At 39.9% G+C, this 18,224-nt stretch overlaps 1 protein-coding gene across 1 annotated transcript in view; it reads right to left on the bottom strand.

The window, feature by feature from the left end:
* EFCAB3 (EF-hand calcium binding domain 3) overlaps window positions 1-17,971 on the bottom strand; it is a 31,409-nt gene extending 13,438 nt beyond the window's left edge. Inside the window, exons 1-6 of the mRNA XM_055311913.1 lie at window positions 17,944-17,971; window positions 16,401-16,491; window positions 12,430-12,506; window positions 5,584-5,727; window positions 3,798-3,869; window positions 2,593-2,713 (exon numbers count right to left, since the gene is read on the bottom strand). Of these exons, the coding sequence (XP_055167888.1) occupies window positions 2,593-2,713; window positions 3,798-3,869; window positions 5,584-5,727; window positions 12,430-12,506; window positions 16,401-16,491; window positions 17,944-17,971 (533 nt within the window). The remainder of the gene's footprint in view (window positions 1-2,592; window positions 2,714-3,797; window positions 3,870-5,583; window positions 5,728-12,429; window positions 12,507-16,400; window positions 16,492-17,943) is intronic.
* Between the last annotated feature and the right edge of the window lie 253 nt (window positions 17,972-18,224).

The following is an 18,224-nucleotide window of genomic DNA, read 5'->3' as shown; positions in this document are numbered from 1 at the left end:
AAGTGCACAGTTAAGAGGTAGGTTTAGGAGGTCAAATAGGATTTCATGATTGGTTGGATGTGGGGATTGACAGAGCAGCAGCAGCAGCTGAGGAGGATGCTGGGTCTTTGGCAATTGGATAAACACAGTGAGACAGTGGAGTCACTCACTGACATTTGGAAGCCAAGTGGAAGAACTAGTAGAAGTGGGGTTGGGTGAGGGAGATGAATTAGGTTTTGACATTTTGAGTTTGAGGTAGCTATGGGACTGCCCAGTAAGCAGATGGAACCCTAGAGAGGGATCTGGGCTAGGTATACAGCCTGATCTTCTCTACGCCATGTTCTCCTTGCCTGTCAAACGGGTGTTGGAGCCTACCTCACATGGATGAAGTAGTGATTAAATGAGGTCATTCAACAGAGGGCTATTGAGTGTAAATAATTTTTTCTAGGCACTAAGGATATAACAGTGAATAAAACAGACAAAAATAATCCCTGTTCTCATGGAGAGCAGCATGAGAAAATACATAACAAAATAAATAAGTAAATTATATACTATACTAGAAGGTGATAGTGTGAAAAAAAGAGAGGGAGACAGGGAGTGGTAGGAGGGCTGAATTTTAGATGGGGGGACAGAGAAGTCCCTACTATATGACAGTATTTGAACAAAGACCTGGAGGTGGGGAGATAGTGACTCATGTGGATATCTGGGCAAAGAGCATTCCAGATAGGGGGAGCAGCAAGTGCAAAAGCCTGGAGGTGGGAGCATGTCTGGTCTACTTGAGGAACAGCAAGGAGGCCAGCATGGGTTGAACAGAGTAACAGGAGATGAAGTCAAAGAGTTCAGAGGTGAGTGCAGATCACCTAGAGGGCCAGTAAGTCATGTAAAGTGTGAGGCTTGTACTCTGAGGGGAATGGAGAGTTTTGAAGGTTTTGAGCAGAGAAACAACATGATCTGATAATGTTTTAAAAGGATCATTTGGTGTTGTACATGTCAAGACATCAGGTAGGCAGAGGGTGTGCTGAGAATAGATGGTGGAGTGGGCAAGTCATGGAGGTGGGGACAGTAATCCACAAAAAAGCTAATGCATGTAAAGTGCACACAGCATGCTATGCTCAATAAATGCTATAATCAACTATGGGCATACCTATAAAAATCTAGGATTAACCAACTCAAGATCAGCTTTCTCAGGAATGAATGATTCTTTGCCACTCATTTGACAATTATGTGATATATTTTGTGTCACTTCACTTCTGCATATTTAGTTATCTAATACTTATGGCTTTTTTCTCAATTTATATTTTAAGTTCCTTACATGCAAATGCTATGTATTAAACACTTGATTTCCTTAGAAACCAGGTTTATGATAAGTAACAGCCAAAATCCTTGTCATAATAAAAACACTAGCTAAGATTTCCTGAGCACTACTGGGTGTGAAAGGCAGTCTAGGGGAATGGATAAGAGCATGGGTTCTAGAATTAGACTGTGCTAAAATCCAGGCGCCATTGCTCCTTGGGCAAGTTACTTAACTACCTGTACTTCAGGTTTTTCATTTGTAAAATGAGGATAATAGTATCCATTAAGGAGGTGAGGATTAAAATAAATAATATATATGTTCTATGACTATTCTAGCTACTTCCACAAAATAATAATATATATTGAGCTCTAGGAATATTTATTGAACCACTTCACCTGCATTATCACATATCCCCACAACTGTCCTATAAAGTAGGTATTTTTATTTTTATTATTGTAAGGTAGTATTATTATTTTTGTTTCCATTTATAGGTGAGGAAACCAAGGCTGAGAAGTTAAGCAATGTGCCAAATTTGTGTACCAATAGCAGGCATTTAATAAATGCCTTTGAATTGGAATAAAGAGTAGAATTTTATGTACCCTTTGATTCTATATCTGACAGATATAGGATAGCATAGAGAGATTACCCATTGAAGATTCTGAAAACATTCTGTATTTTTAAGTCTAAGAGGGAAAGCAGGATCCTTTGAAAGAGTATGTGCTAAAAGGACTGATAACAGCAATATTAAATATCTATAATACAATGATGAAAATAGATTGAGGAAATTTATCTTTAGTGGTATTTACTGGAATAAAGCACATTTGGGTGTGAAAATGTTTCCTCATCCTCTATTTGCAAGTCCAGTTCTGGCTCAGCTACAGTCCAAAGGCTACTTTGGGAGGTCTGGAATCGCTCTACATTATCTCAGAGTCAAAAGATCTCTTGGGAGCCCCTGGTAGTTCCAGCATGAATGGGAACATCTTCCAAACTAGATTTCCAAGGCCACCCAAAGTCATTCCTGGAAAAGTCTTACTCTTCTTGGATTCTGTAGCCTAGGGTAGGAGAGTCTGAACTTTTTTGGCTATCTTATGCCCTCAGTAGGCCCTGAGATGGTCTGAGGTCCATCTTGTGATTTGGGAGTTAGTAGAGTGGGGATGAAGGAACAGGTCTCATGTGGCATGTGAGCATTGCCACAGACCCCTTCTCCTTTGTTTTGGAGCATACCCTGTGGACTAGGATGTTAATCAGATGTGACTGCTTTGTAAATATCTTCATAAGTGCTTCTATGAAGGCTGATTTTATCCTTCTTTGCCACTTACCTTACTATTTCCATTATAGCCTTTCTTGGTAAAGCTGAAGTCTCTACAAGCTTTGATAGGATTTCAAACAACAGGATCCCTGGGTTGCCAGCTAAATCTAAACATTTCTCCTTTTCTGGAACTATGAAGGGGAAAAAATTCAAAATGCCTTCTGAAAAAATATCTATCCAAAGAAGTAATAAGCCTTTTACAGTCTTTATTTTATTTACAATATTAATACTAATCCAGGTACTAGAAAATTATAGAAAAACATTCAAAATCCATTTCATTTGGTAGAAAGGTCATTTTGATTACTGAATAGACTGATTAATCATTAAAAAATACTTTAGTTCCATGACTTCTAAATAAATATTGACTTATAAGTTAATACATTTAACATAAACACGACTTATGCATTAAGGACTATTGTCTTGTTCTTTTGGGTAAAGGAATTGCTGATAAACATATCTCAGGCTTGCAGGCAAACCCTCATTATTACAGTAGTACTTGAAGCATGTACTTCAAAGAGGCTTCTGCCTCTTTTAAGGACAGTTCACTGCCTATGAATGAATTTTCAAAACCATATACAGTATTTGGAATTTGGAATATATTTATCCTAGAAAACATGACACAAATTGTAGTTTTCCCATGCAGACTGTTAAACTCATAAACAAATCCTCAGAGGACTAATAACAGTATGTTAAGGACACCTCCACCTCATTTATGACCTTGTGTGAGAATATGCTCTTTAACCTCTAGCTGACTCTCCAGTCCTTGTACTGAGGGCAGACTTCATCAGGATAAGGAGGATATTTTTGAAATAGTGAATGGTCTATACCCCAAATTTGCATGAGAGAGAGCATTTTTCTTTTTCTAAAAAAAAAAAAATTCATTTGTAAAGAGAGTACCTCCCAAAGTGGCACATGCATTTGGTAAAGAATATTATAAAAGGTGACTGAATTTTTCTACACTATTCTAAGTGTTCACATCGGAGGCCAAAAAGCAGTGTCTCCTGCAGAAGGACTTGACACATTTAAGTTAGAATTCTAAACTTGTATCAATTTGCTTAGCAAATATTGTTTTGGAGAAGCAGTAAGACAGTAAATCTCATCCCAGAATATGCCTTCCTCACTTGTCTCCTGATCTGAGGCCTAAATGAATAATGGTTACTATGCAGTGAATTGCAGCCACCCAACCACCATCTGTTCAGTAATATCTCTACTTACCCACAGCTTTAAGGAAGAGGTTCTTATCTGTTAGCACCTTTATAAAGTCTGAGAAATTCACCTTCCCATCTCCTGCAACAGAAATCTAAGGCTCAGAACAAGGACATAAGATGCATTTCAGTAATCAAATTATATATTAAGGAAAAAATAAAAACACCTTGGACTATTCAATAGTTAAAATCAGACAGCATGTTAAAGCTGGAGACTTGCAGGATGCCTGGGTGGCTCAGTGGTTGAGCGTCTGTCTGCCTTTGGCTCAGGGAGTGATCCTGGGGTCCTGGGATCGAGTTCTGCATAGGGCTCCCTGCAGGGAGCCTGCTTCTCCCTCTGCCTATATCTCTGCCTCTCTCTCCGTGTCTCTCATGAATGAAGGAATAAATAAAATCTTAAAAAAAAAAAAGCTGGAGACTTGCTCAGGGGAGAATTGGTCTTGAAGTGGTTTTGGCACCAGAATTTGAATGACCGACAGCCACCAGAAGCAATGGTGGGAGTATAAACGTCAAACTAGGGGGTTTCAGCCCCTGCAGTCCTATCTACTCACTCCTTTCCTAGAGACTTGCCATTTTTTCAAGGAATCCATTCCTGCTTTCCCACTCCATACCCACCTCTGATTATTTCTATTATTTTTTAAAAAGATTTTATTTATTTATTCATGAGAGACACACACACAGAGAGAGGCAGAGATATACGCACAGGGAGAAGCAGGCGCCATGCAGGGAGCCTGATGCAGGACTCGATCCTGGGACTTCAGGATCACACCCTGGGCCGAAGGCAGGCACTAAACCGCTGAGCCACCCAGGGATCCCCTGATGTTTCTATTATTATAACACCCCAAATTTGTACCCACTCTCCTCTAATGTATAGGCTAGTGCTATTAGAGGCATGTGTGTGTGTTTTGATGCAAGAACAGAAAAATTGGGCAGAGTTAGTAGAAACCAGTGACACCTTAATTAACTGGTGACATTGATTCATAGGTGGAACTTATGCTAATTTAATGAGGCACTGGTAGTTGGGTGGGGAGAGGTGAAAGGAGATAATGCACTGAATATATATTCCATACAACATATCAGCTTGGGCTGTAATCACTAGTCAGTATATTCAAAGGAAGTATCTCAAAGCTTTAAAAATATAAACAAAGGACCCCTGGGTGGCTCAGCAGTTTGGTGCCTGCCTTCAGCCCAGGGTGTGATCCTGGAGTCCCGGGATCAAGTCCCACGTCGGGTTCCCTGCATGGGGCCTGCTTCTCCCTCTGCCTCTCTCTCTCTCTCTCTCTCTCTCTCTCTCTCTCTCTCTCCGTGTCTCATGAGTAAATAAATAAAATCTTTAAAAAAATAAAAATATAAACAAAAATGCTGTAGCATTAAAAATTCAATTTAGGTGGCATCTAAGGATTGAAGGAAAATTTGTACTATATGATTCAAACGGAAACAAAGGGCTTAGATTTTCTTGGTAACATGTCAGTTTTGAAATTCTCAATGCCTTTATATCTGTTATTTCAAGGCACCCTTGGAAATGTACGTCATGACAGGTAATCTGAATTTAATATTGAATGTGACAGTCACTTTTAGTTTCCAAACTGGATTTTTCAAAGAATAGTCCATTTTGTAGCATTAATTTGATTTTTTCTGCATTACTTTGATTTTGTGACTTGTACATATACCTTACTGATACCCTCAAAGGGAAACACATATATGTACCTTTGATAATAAATGAGATTTCTTATGAAAGAAAAAATATATTTATAAAAACCTTTTATGAGAAAAATAATCATAAGTCAAATACTCACGATCAATATCAGCACATCTTAATTCATTATAGATATCACGCTTGGTTAGATTCATTCCCAACTTAGCTAAAGTGCACATCATTCCATGTAAATCAATACAGCCAGTTTTATCCTTGTTAAAGAAGTTGTAGGCATCTTGGAAGGCTGAGGAAATGTAATTAAGTTAGGCAGTTATTCAAGAATAAATACATATTCTAGTAACTAGGACAGACTATATGGTTGACTGGAGATCATTTCTGGAAAAGTATTGAGAGAAAAATGAGTACTTAACAGACATTTTTTAAAAAAGATTTTATTTATTTATTTGAAAGAGAGAGAGTGTGCATGTGTGTGCGTTAGCAGGGGGAAGGGCCAGAGGGAGAGGGAGAACAGGCTCCCCAGTGAGCAGGGAGCCCCATATAGGGCTCTATCCCAGGACTCTGAGGATCATGACCTCAGCCAAAGGCAGACACTTAAACAACTGAGCCACCCAGGCACCCCTTAATAGATATCTCATATCAAGGACAGCATCCTTCCAAGAGATTTGAACTAGAATAAACTACTTGGTGGAAAACCAAATATATTGCTAAAATGGCCTTTGAAAGCTGTTCACACCTTAATTCTTGGAACCTGTGAATGTATTACTTATAGGACAAAAGGGACTTTGCAGATATAATTAAGATAAGTCATCCTGGATTACTGAGTGGGCCCAATCTAATCACAGGGTCCCTTAGGCAGCTAGAAGCAAGAGAGATGTGAGAAGGACTTGACTCTGTTGCTGGCTTGAAGATGGAAGGGGCACAGTGATGTGACACACAGAGAGCCAGAGCCTTAAGGAGTGAGAGAGTCTCTTGGCTGATAGCCAGTAAGGAAGTGGCACTTCAGCCCTAGAACTACAAGGAACTAGGTTCTGCCAAGAACCTGAATAAGCTTGAAAGCAGATTTTCCTTTAGAGCCTCTTGATAAGAAATCAGGCTGGCCAGCTCCTTCATTCTGACCTTGCAAGACCCAGAAAAGGGGAACTAGCCGAGCTGGACTTCTGGCCCACAGAACTGTGAGATAATGAATTTGTGTTGTTTTAAGTTGCTAAGTTTGTAGCAATTTGTTGTGGCAGCAACAGAAAATGGATGCACCAAAATGGACCCAAATTATATGTATGTGAATGTGTTGAAGAGATTCAAAGGTTTTTTTCAAAGACATACTCAGGGCATTAAATGGAACCAAAGTTAGACATGTATTTTCTAAAATTAGTGAATGAAGAAATTAACCCAGAATAAAGTATATCTCAAATGGCACCAGAATAAAACTTATTTCATATCACATTCAAGTGTTAGCATCTGTATGTATGAGAGTGATTCATCTTGTGGAGATATAATGATACCTGCCTTAAAATTGTGTGAGTAGGTAACATTTTTCTCCCTTGGTTGAAGGAAGGCTTTTCTAGGGCTGGAGTCATCTCTAACTTGTTTCTAATTTCTCCCAGTATTTCTATCATGTCAGTAGGCATGTGCCAGGTGCTGCTTCAGGTGCTTAGGGTATATTAGTGCCCTAATGTGCCAGGTGCTGCTTCAGGTGCTTAGGGTACATTAGTGCCCTAAACAGACAGAGATCTCTGCCCTTCTATAAATGAAATGAATAGGTAAGTTGGATAGCACGTTAGAAGGTTAGAAGATGGTGACGCATGGGTGGCTCAGTGGTTGAGCATCTGCCTTTGGCTCAGGGTGTGATCCTGGAGTCCTGGGATCGAGTCCCACATCGGGCTCCCTGCATGGAGCCTGCTTCTTCCTTTGCCTATGTCTCTGCCTCTCTCTCTCTGTGTCTCTCATGAAAAAATAAATAAAATCTTTAAAAAAGAAGGTTAGAAGATGTTAAGTGCTCTGGAAAAAAGAAAAAAGAATGCAGGTCGAGGGGCTTGGCGGTTCCAGGGGTTGAGGGGTAGGTTGCTTGTATTAAATAGGTGAGATCTGAGCAAAGACTTGATGGGGGTGAGGGAGTAGATATCTGGGAGAAGAGAGGACCAGACAGAGGGAAGAGCAAGAGCAAAGGCACAAAGGGGAATGGGCGTGATATGTTCCAGGGACAGCAAAAGGCTAGTGTGGCTGGAGCAGAGTGAGCAACAGGAGAGGGGTTGGAGAGGTCAGAAAGATAATGTGTGTGTGTGTTTGTGTGTGTGCATGCACAGTAACGTTTTTACAATTTTATTTATTTTTTATTTTATTTTAGATTGGTTTTAGATATAGTTGCAAATTTTATTTTTGGATTGGTTTTAGATATAATTGCAAAGATAGCCCAGAGAATTCCTGTAGATCCCTCACCCAGTTTCCCCTAATGTTAGCATCTTAGAGTACTCTGATTCAATTTGTCACATCTGAGAAGCCAACAGTGGTTTAGTGCTATTAACTAAACTTTAGATATTAATCAGATTTCTTTAGTTTTTCCCTAAGGCCATTTTTCTTTTCCAGGATCATATTACATTTAGTTGTTTTATCTTTTTAGCCTCTTTTCTATAACAGCTTCTCAGGCTTTCCTTGTTTTGGAAGACCTTAACAGTTTTGAGGAATATTGTTCAGGTATTTTGTGGAAGTCCCTCAGTTTGGGGTTTTCTAATGTTTTTCTCATGGTTTGCTTGAGATGAGGGATTTTTAGAAAGAAGACCAAAGTGAAGTGCCATTCTCATCATTATATTAAGGTTATGTATTATCAATATGCCTTATCACTGATATTTATCTTGATTCCTTGGCTGAGGGAATGTCTGTTGGGGTCTTCCACTATAAAGTTACTTCCCTCCTTTTCATATTTTACTCTTTGGAGTAAGTCACTAAAGGAAGTCCAGACTCAAGGGACCGAGAGCTGGGGATAGGAGATCTAAGTTCTACCTCCTGGAGGAGGTAATATCTACATTCATTATTTGGAATTCTTTTTTTTTAAGATTTTATTTATTTATTTATTCATGAGAGAGAGAGAGAGAGAGAGAGAGAGAGAGAGAGAGAGAGAGGCAGAGACACAGGCAGAGGGAGAAGCAGGCTCCATGCACCGGGAGCCCGACGTGGGACTCGATCCCGGATCTCCAGGATCACGTCCTGGGCCAAAGGCAGGTGCTGAACCACTGAGCCACCCAGGGATCCCCTGGAATTCTTTTGTAAGAGAGATTTATCTCTTTTCCATTAAAAAATTCAGTCTCCATTCTGTCAGTAGGGACTTGCAGGTATTTATTTTATACTTTTAGTTATAATCCAATACTATTTTATTTTTGTTGCCCAAATTGCTCCAGCCTTAACCACTTTGAATCCCCTTTGAGGTTGGCTTCTGCATCCCTTTGAAAAGCTCCTGTGTCCTTTTTTTTTTTTTTTTAGATTTTATTTATTCATGAGAGACAGAGAGAGAGGGAGAGAGAGAGAGAGAGAGAGAGAGAGAGAGAGAGAGAGGCAGAGACACAGGCAGAGAGAGAGGGAGAAGCAGGCTCCATGTAGGGAACCTGAAACAGGACCGGATCCCGGGACTCCAGGATCACGCCCGGGGCCAAAGGCAGGCACTAAACCGCTGAGCCACCCAGGGATCCCATCCTTTTGTTTTTTGAGAACTTCCTTACTTTGTCATTGTAAGATGTTGCAGGTTTGTCTTGTATATTCCCTACCCAGGCCCTAGAATCAACCATTTATCCAAGCAACTCTGCTTCTTTTATAGGAAAAGGGCATTTAAAGTTCTGGGTGGTGGGTATGCTTGTTGCTGTGGGGGTGTTAGTGCTTAAGTCCTTTCAGCAGACAGAGCTAGGAAATATGTGTATGAATGCTGATACACATATATACACATATTTATTTCTTGATTTACCTGTGTGTATTCCTATGAAGCTAAACATGAGTTCACAGGGGTTCACACTGATGTCTCAAACCTAACCCAGTACCGCTGGTTCACTTTAGCCTTCTCACCCAGTTTCTCTGTAACTTCACACCTTCCCACTCCAACAGTGAGAAACCTGGCTCCCACCGTCCACCGTCCATTTCCTGAGTTATTCCATCCTAGTATACAAGTATAATAATTGTAGAATTTTCAAGCTATACCCCTATGAGAAACAACTGTACTGGCTAGAGTACGTTGTTTATGTATAGTTCCTTTGTGTTTTGTGTTAGAGTTTGTAGTCAAAACACCATTTTCAAAGTCCCTCAGGTCAGTCCTCCCCTTACCACTCCCTGACTTATGTTTTAGCAAGATCACTCTAGGTGTCATTACGTTTGGGTAGAAGTATGGAGCATCAGGGGGCTGTTGTGGGTGAACAACAATGTATCTCAGATCAGGGTTGTAGCAGAGGTGGTACAAATTGGCTGCTTCTAGATATATTTTAAAGGGAGAGCCAGGGCAGCCTGGGGGGCTCAGCAGTTTAGCGCCGCCTTCAGCCCAGGGCATGATCCTGGAGACAGGGTGGGATTGGGTCCCACATCGGGCTTCCTGCATGGAACCTGCTTCTGCCTGTGTCTCTGCCTCTCTCTCTGTGTATGTCTCTCATGAATAAATAAAATCTTAAAAAAAAAGAAGCCTCCAATAATTTAAAAAAAAAATAAAGGGAGAGCCAATGAGGTTTCCTGGTGGACTGATCGGTAGGCTGAGACAGAAGAGCCAAGGATGGGATCCCTGGGTGGCGCAGCGGTTTGGCGCCTGCCTTTAGCCCAGGGCGCGATCCTGGAGGCCCGGGATCGAATCCCACATCGGGCTCCCAGTGCATGGAGCCTGCTTCTCCCTCTGCCTGTGTCTCTGCCCCCCCCCCCCCGTGACTATCATAAATAAATAAATTAAAAAAAAAAAAGAAGAGTCAAGGATGTCTCCAAAACTTTTTCCAGAACAAAGGAGATGGGGAAGGCTATGGGTAGAGCATATTTTAAGAGTAAAAGGCTGAGGTGAAGGAAGAATAGGGAGTTATTGCTTAGTGGGTGTGGGGGTTCAGTTTGGGAAGATGAAAATGTCTGGAGGTGGATGTGGTGATTGCTATAGAACATACAAATATATTTAATGTGTTGACCTGTACATATACACTTGAAAATGGTTAAAATTGTAATTTCTATGTTATATATTTAGCTACAATAGAAAAGAGAGTATGAGGAACACATCAGGAGTTCAGTTTTGGACATGTTGATTTTGAGGTGTCTACTAGACATACAATTGGAAGTGTTGAGGAGGCAGTCAGAAATGAGCCTGGAGCTGGAGAGAGAGGCTCTGGTTGGACATACACATTTGAGAGTTGTCAGCATATAGATGATGTTTAGAACCTGTTCCTTCCTGCAGAAACCACATGTAAGGAAGGCTCTTGCCCACTCTTACCCACTCCTTGCCTCCTGAGTGACTCTGGTGCTGCCCCTGTGCAGCCCTTCATGGTGTGCTGTGTCTCTTACTTCTAGGGATCTATGAGTATAAAACACTTCTTCCTCTTTAACAGTCATATCTGTGTCTGTATGTCTGAAAATACCTGATTAAAATAGATCCTTGGGGGACGTCTGGGGAATCAGTTGGTTGTGTGTCCAACTCTTGGTTGGTTCAGGTCATGATCTCAGGTTAAGATCTCTTTGGTTCAGGTCATGGGATTGAGCCCTGCCTTAGCATGGACTGTGGAGTCTGCTTGAAATTCTCTCCCTCTGTCCCTTCCCCTGCTTACATGCTCTCTCTCTCTCTCAAATAAAATAAATAAAATATTGAAAAAATAGATCCTGGGAACCCTTAATACAAGCACCAATGTATATTAATGCACGATAGAAACCTTAAAGTTTTAGAAGGCTATAAAGTTATTTTTTTTAAATTTTTGTTTATTTATGATAGTCACAGAGAGATATATATAGAGAGGCAGAGACATAGGCAGAGGGAGAAGCAGGCTCCATGCACCGGGAGCCTGACGTGGGATTCGATCCCGGGTCTCCAGGATCGCGCCCTGGGCCAAAGGCAGGCGCCAAACCGCTGCGCCACCCAGGGATCCCTATAAACAGTTATTATTAAGGTATTTAGCTCAGTTTTACAATGAAAAATGCAATTCTGATTTTGACAATCTCTTGTTTTTAAGCCAGCTTTCCCAGCAATAAACGTGATTCTTTGATTTCTGTTTTGTTTTCAATTGGTTCCAAGCTTGGAGGAGTAAAGCATTAGCCTTCTCAGAACCAAAAACAGCCTTGATTAACTTTATTTATTTTCTTTCTTTTCTTTTTTCTAGGGAGTCATGCCTTCCCTTTCCTTTGGGCCTTTGCAGATTCTCTTTCTGTCCAGAATACTTCCCTTGCACTATTTGCTTCCTACTCATTATCCAGCCTTCTCTAGGACTCCTCTCTTATCTGACCAATACTAAGTCAGGAGACTATCTTTCATGCTCCCCAAATACTTTATACTTCCTCATAACTTGTATCATATTGTGATTTAAATGTTTCAGTCTAAAATTCATGGTTTAATGGTCTGGGTTCCCTGAAAGAATTCCTATCAGGGTGGTGACAGTGACCATGTCTGATTTGTTACTTGTTATGTTTCCTATGTTTAGTATACTATGGGCTTTAAATAAATATTTGCTGTTTGGATTAATAAACTATAGCCAGTATAGCTATTTATACTGCCCCATTACCTGATTTCCATTTGACTTTGCATTTTTTCTTTTGTACACCCACAAGTTCTTAATTGAATAAAAATATTTATCTAGGACTGTCCAAATCCAAGGAAGATGTTTGTTTAAAAGTAATCCCCCTTCCTTCCCACAAATTAGGCACTGAATTAGAACTTTTGCTCTCAAATAGCAGAGTACTACAGAAAACTCTTGAAATCACAGATCTCTCTTAGAGAAGAAAATGATCAGATTTATCAAGGGGTCATTGTTTATGCTTTCATTTGAGGGCTGATTTTCATTACCTTGAATTTGTGAAGTATTCAGCCTCTTTTCTTTGTGTTGTAATTGGCAGGGGAGAGATCCTGGTAAATCTTTATACCTGACAAAAGACATGAAAAGATTTAATACATATATGAAACCAGCAAATATTAGTTCCATTTATCAGTTTTTGTTGACTGGAATGACTGTAAGCATCACAGTGTACCTCCTAAGGGACCTGTTACTGTCACTCACCAATAGTTACAGGACGGGCAGTGAAAAAATGCTGGCTGCTGAGGTCCATATCTGCCCTATCCCTGTGTTGCCCTTATACCCTTAAAAAATCTGATTTTCTTCATTTTACAAAAGTGGAAACTGAGGCTCAGAGGGATTAAATAACTTGTCCCAAATTGCGCAGATAATAGATGAAAGTCCTGGGATTCAAATTCAGGTTTATCTGACTCCAAAGCTCAAGGATATAAGCCCTACACTATTCCTATTGCTAGAAATATAAGTTGTTTTAGATTTTTATTTTATTTTATTTTATTTTATTTTATTTTATTTATTTTTTTAAGATTTATTTATTTATTTATTTATTTATTTATTTATTTATTTATTTATTTATTTATGATAGACAGAGAGAGAGAGAGAGAGAGAGAGGGACACAGGAGGAGGGAGAAGCAGGCTTCATGCTGGGAGCCTGATGCGGGACTCCATCCCGGGACCCCAGGATCGCGTCCTGGGCCAAAGGCAGGCGCCAAACAGCTGACCCACCCAGGGATCCCCATGTTTTAAATTTTTAAATGGTATAAATAATCTTATGGTGAATATCTTTATACTGAAAGCTTTGTAACTGTAGTTATTTTATGACTTTAACTGCCAAATTGTATTTTTACCAGCATATAAAATAGAGGTAGTATAGCTATACATTATCTCTATGTGTATCAACTATCTATCTATCTATCTATCTATCTATCTATCTATCTATCTACCTTTCTAACTTTCTATCTATCATCTGATGCAGAGAGTGCTTCTAGAAAGTTTGGAACCTTGGGTGACTTTTCATTTTCTCAGAAAAATAAAATCTGGAAAGAGAGAAAGCATATTAATATTCGCAGATAGTTTGTATAGATCTGAAGGAGGTTATTAATTTAGGTACATAAAAATATATTACCTAAAACTAGGTTTGCTTATAATACAGTCATTTAAAAGTAGATTTAAATAATCATGATTTTATAAATTAATTTTACTTAAAATACATTTAGCTTTGATCCTAAGCTAAAAGTTTTATTTTTAAAGTTTTTTTCTAAGCTTAAAGTTTTAATATGGAATCTCTTGGTTTTTATTTCTACAGGAAGCAGTTAAAAAAGTAAAAGGGGAAGAAATACTAAACATGGGTAAATTTAAAAAGTTATGGTTTATGAATTTAGTATCCTCTATCCTCTACAGTCTCCAGTAGGTTCAACTAATTTTTTCTTTCTTTTTTTTTTAAAATTTTATTTATTTATTCATGAGAGATACAGAGAGAGGCAGAGACATAGGTAGGGGGAGAAGCGTCTCCTTGAGGGAAGCCCCATGTGGGACTTTATCCCCGGTCTTTGGGATCACAACCTGAGCCAAAGGCAGATGCTCAACCACTGAGGCACCCAGGTGCCCCCCCTCAATTCATTTTCAAAGAGGCACCTGGGAAAAAAGGAAGTGATAAGGTCTCAAAATGTACCATTTCTAACTTTTTAGGTGTGGAATTTTACCTTTAATTTTCTCTGCTTTAATAACACTGATTTCTTCTTCTGATATTTCTGTTCTATTATCTGAAAACTTAAGTTGGCCCTTACTCAGATACGGCATTTTATATTTGTTGTGTTTCTAAATAGAAATGAATTTCTTTTGCATGATATAAAAGATGCAGTAGATGGAGAAATATGGATTTCTCAAGAAGCAAGAAGAAAGTAGAAGGCCAGGCAGTGTGTTTTTATTAGTTACATAAAAAAAAGGATACTCTTGGGATGCCTGAGTGGCTCAGCAGTTTAGTGCCTGCCTTCAGCCCAGCACATGATCCTGGAGTCCCAGGATCGAGTCCCACGTTAGGCTCCCTTCATGGAGCCTGCTTCTCCCTCTGCCTATGTCTTTGCATCTCTCTCTCTCTCTCTGTGTCTCTTATGAATAAATAAAATCTTTTTTTTTAAAGGATACTCTTCGCAGAATTTCAAATCTTACCTTGGCTCATGCATGGGAAAAGTCTTTTTATTTTATAATGTTTCAAAGGTTTGAAGTACCTTAGATTTGGAATGAGCCCAGTCTAGCCTCTCATCTCATGGAGGAATTCCCTCTACGTGTGGTATTGTCGAGTCTGTGCTTGACTACTTTCCGTGACAAGGATGTCACTAGTTCAAGAGACAGCTTGTAATTCAGGGTAAGGGAACAATGAGATCAAGGGATCTGGCAGCTTTAAGGTTGTCTTACGTCCCTCTAAAAAGGTCAGTAATCTACTTCTGTAGCAGTGGCATAGTCAAGGACAGTAGGAGAAATACTCTCAAAATGGCACAGAAAGTGGATGGTTTGAGAGAGAAGAGAGGCTTTTCTTTTTATGCTGTGATAAAATATAGACCAAGCTCTTTCTTTTGGTCATTCGTGGCTACAGTTTACTGGAATTTGTAATTATCAGACTAAGAAAAAAACTATTTTTATTTTTATTTTTTTAAAGATTTTATTTATTTATTCATGAGAGACACAGAGAGAGGCAGAGACACAGGCAGAAGGAGAAGCAGGCTGCATGCAGGGAGCCTGACATGGGATTCGATCCTGGGTCTCCAGGATCATGCCCTGGGCTGAAGGCGGCGCTAAACCACTAGCCACCCAGGCTGCCCCGAAAAAAGCTATTTTTAATGTCGCAGACATATCTCCCTTCCCAATTTTAGCGTAAGGTTAGTCACAGCCAATTTACCCAGATTTCATTTTTCTGCCCATGGTTGAGCTACAGACCCTTTCTCTGGAGTGACTTGCTTAAGGGATTAGGTCTTCTTTCTGATCCTCTAACTTTATTCTCTGTTAAACTGGCACTCAAAATATCTTAATGTATTACTGACAACTTCTTAAGCCCTCTAGGGTAGTCTGTCCTCTTACACAAAAATTCCCTCTCATTTGAGGGGAACAGGAAAGAGAACTTTTTGTTTCTCCAATCTAAAGGACATATATTTTTTTCTTTTCATAAAGAATCTTTATCTTTGGGATACCTGGGTGGCTCAGCAGTTGAGCACCTGCCTTCAGCCCAGGGCATGGGATTGGAGTCCCTGAAGTCCTGGGATTGAGTCCCACATTGGGCTCCCTGCAGGGAGCCTGCTTCTCTCTCTGCCTGTGTCTCTGCCTCTCTCTCTGTGTCTCCCATGAATGAATAAATAAAATCTTAAAAAAAAACTTTATCTTCAATTCATATGCTTAGTTTTTTTTTCATATGCTTAGTTTTTTTTTTTTTAATTTTTTTTTTATTTATTTATGATAGTCACAGAGAGAGAGGGAGAGAGGCAGAGACACAGGCAGAGGGAGAAGCAGGCTCCATGCACCGGGAGCCCGACGTGGGATTCGACCCCGGGTCTCCAGGATCGCGCCCTGGGCCAAAGGCAGGTGCCAATCCGCTGCGCCACCCAGGGATCCCTCATATGCTTAGTTTTATAAATAAATTTATCTTTGGGTACTTGAAGAGCCTTCTAGTTTGTTTCCCCATAGCCTTGTGGGTATTTAAAATTTTTTTATCACCTTAATAGTTCTTTATCTTAATCTATTTGGGGCACCTGGGTAGCTTAGTTGGTTGGGTGTCTGACTCTTGGTTTCAGTACAGGTCTTGATCTCAGGTTCATGAGATCAAGCCCCAACTCAGGCTCTGTGCTTGGCACAGAGTTGGCTTGAGATTCTCTTTCCCTCTGCCCCTCTCCCTGCTCGTGCTCTCTAAATAAGTAAAATCTTTAAAAAAAATTCTTTACCTTAATCTATTTATCACCTGAAGACATTCATTACTTACCTCTTGCCATGGAAGCTGGGTATTTTTGTTAGAGGATTCAGCTTAAGTTTTGATTTAATGTCAGAAACTGCCATGGGGCCAGTAACTCTGTCTGGAATTCAGAAGATACAAATAGGATCAGATCACAGATGAATTCCTCTCTTTTCTTTTTTTTTAAGATTTTATTTATTTATTCATGAGAAACACAGAGGGGAGAGAGAGAGAGAGAGGCAGAGACACAGGCAGAGGGAGAAGCAGGCTCCATGCAGGGAGCCTGACGTGGGACTCAATCCCAGGTCTCCAGGATCACACCCTGGGCTGAAGGTGGCGCTAAACTGCTGAGCCACCCGGGCTGCCTGAATTCCTCTATTTTCTTTAGCAACTATTTTAGCTCAAGACCTAGAGTTTGAAGTCCAGGGCCTTGAGGAACAGTAATATGTGCAAATTCAAGTTAGAGGTATGTGCAAAGTTGGAAGGCCATGTGTAAGGACCCCTTCACTGTCCTGAGATCTCTAAGCAAAATATCTTACTGTTGTCTCCCCCTTCAAATAGTGTCACTCTGATCATGTATAAAAGTAAATGGTACCGTGTGACATAGATAAAGCATCCTGGAAGTGTGTGGAAAAGTTATTTAAGTAACTTTAAGTAAAAACAAAATTTATTTTTGAAATCAGTAGACAATTTCATGTCATAATTGACAGAGAATAAAATGTGATAGCATTTCTAAAATATTTACCTAATTGTTTATATCTTGGATACCTGCCTGGTAGTAAGATTTTCCCAGGATTTCCTTCTGGGAGGTCTGTCCCTGCCCTGTCAATTCTTAGGAGTGCATTGGTCTTTCTTAAATGTAGGAGTGGAGGTGGGATACAATGCTGTTTTGCCACTCTAAAACCTCCCAAATGGACTTTTAACCACTAGAGCCTCCCTCGTCCTGCCTTTCCACTTAGGCAGAGTTTGGGCATCAGGGCCTATAGATCAGAAGCTGGGTTGGTAGGGCTTCCCCCTTTTATTGTTGGTTTTACCTCTCCAATTGCAATTTTCAAAGTATAGACTGTATTAGGTTGTTCACTGGCAAGAACACTGGATTGCTGATTTAGGAATAATAGATAACTACTAGGAAGCCACAAAGAAAAGTCTTTGAATGTTTAGTTACAGTTTGGTCCATTTTCCCAAGTCTTCATCTCAGAGCCTGGAAAGCCAGTCATTTCTAAACAACTCCATTACATGTATTCAAAATCTAGAAACCTACCACAGAGCTGGGAACTCCGGAGAGGCTCAATAATTTAGGCACTTGAAAGGTGCTGTGAAATCATCCTCATAGTGCAAAATAATCATTACTTTAAAAAACTACCTTCAATCTCTCATAGAGATGATAGATTAAAAAAAAAAAAAGACTCAGCATAGACTCCTACAAAATCCAGATATTTGCCTACTTTTAAGCCATGCTACCTTCCACCTCTGGGCTTCAATCAGATCAAGAATCCAATAAGGGGGTTTGTTCCATCATACAACTGTGACCTCATTCACTTCTCAGGCTCAGGCCCAGGTGACAAGGACCTACAAGCCCCTTCCAGCTTTAGAGCAACCATGTTTTCACTGTGGTTTACTTAGCACCCCTGGGGTATGTGTGGGTGTGATTTGCAGAATGAGAACATTTTGACATTGTGGGGATTTCAGGGAAGGGGAAGTTTTTTGTTTTTAAATTTTGTATTCCATGTTAAACATTAGTGAGCTGAAGTTGTTCAAATGAAAATTTTTACCTAAATGCCTTGATTGAATGGTGATTAAGAACCATTTCATTCATTGCTTAAGCTTAGGAAGGACAAAACAAAAACTCTCATA

The sequence above is a fragment of the Nyctereutes procyonoides genome, unplaced genomic scaffold (assembly GCF_905146905.1).
Source record: "Nyctereutes procyonoides isolate TBG_1078 unplaced genomic scaffold, NYPRO_anot_genome, whole genome shotgun sequence".
Lineage (NCBI taxonomy): Eukaryota > Metazoa > Chordata > Mammalia > Carnivora > Canidae > Nyctereutes > Nyctereutes procyonoides.
This window is presented reverse-complemented; position numbering and strand designations above follow the sequence as displayed.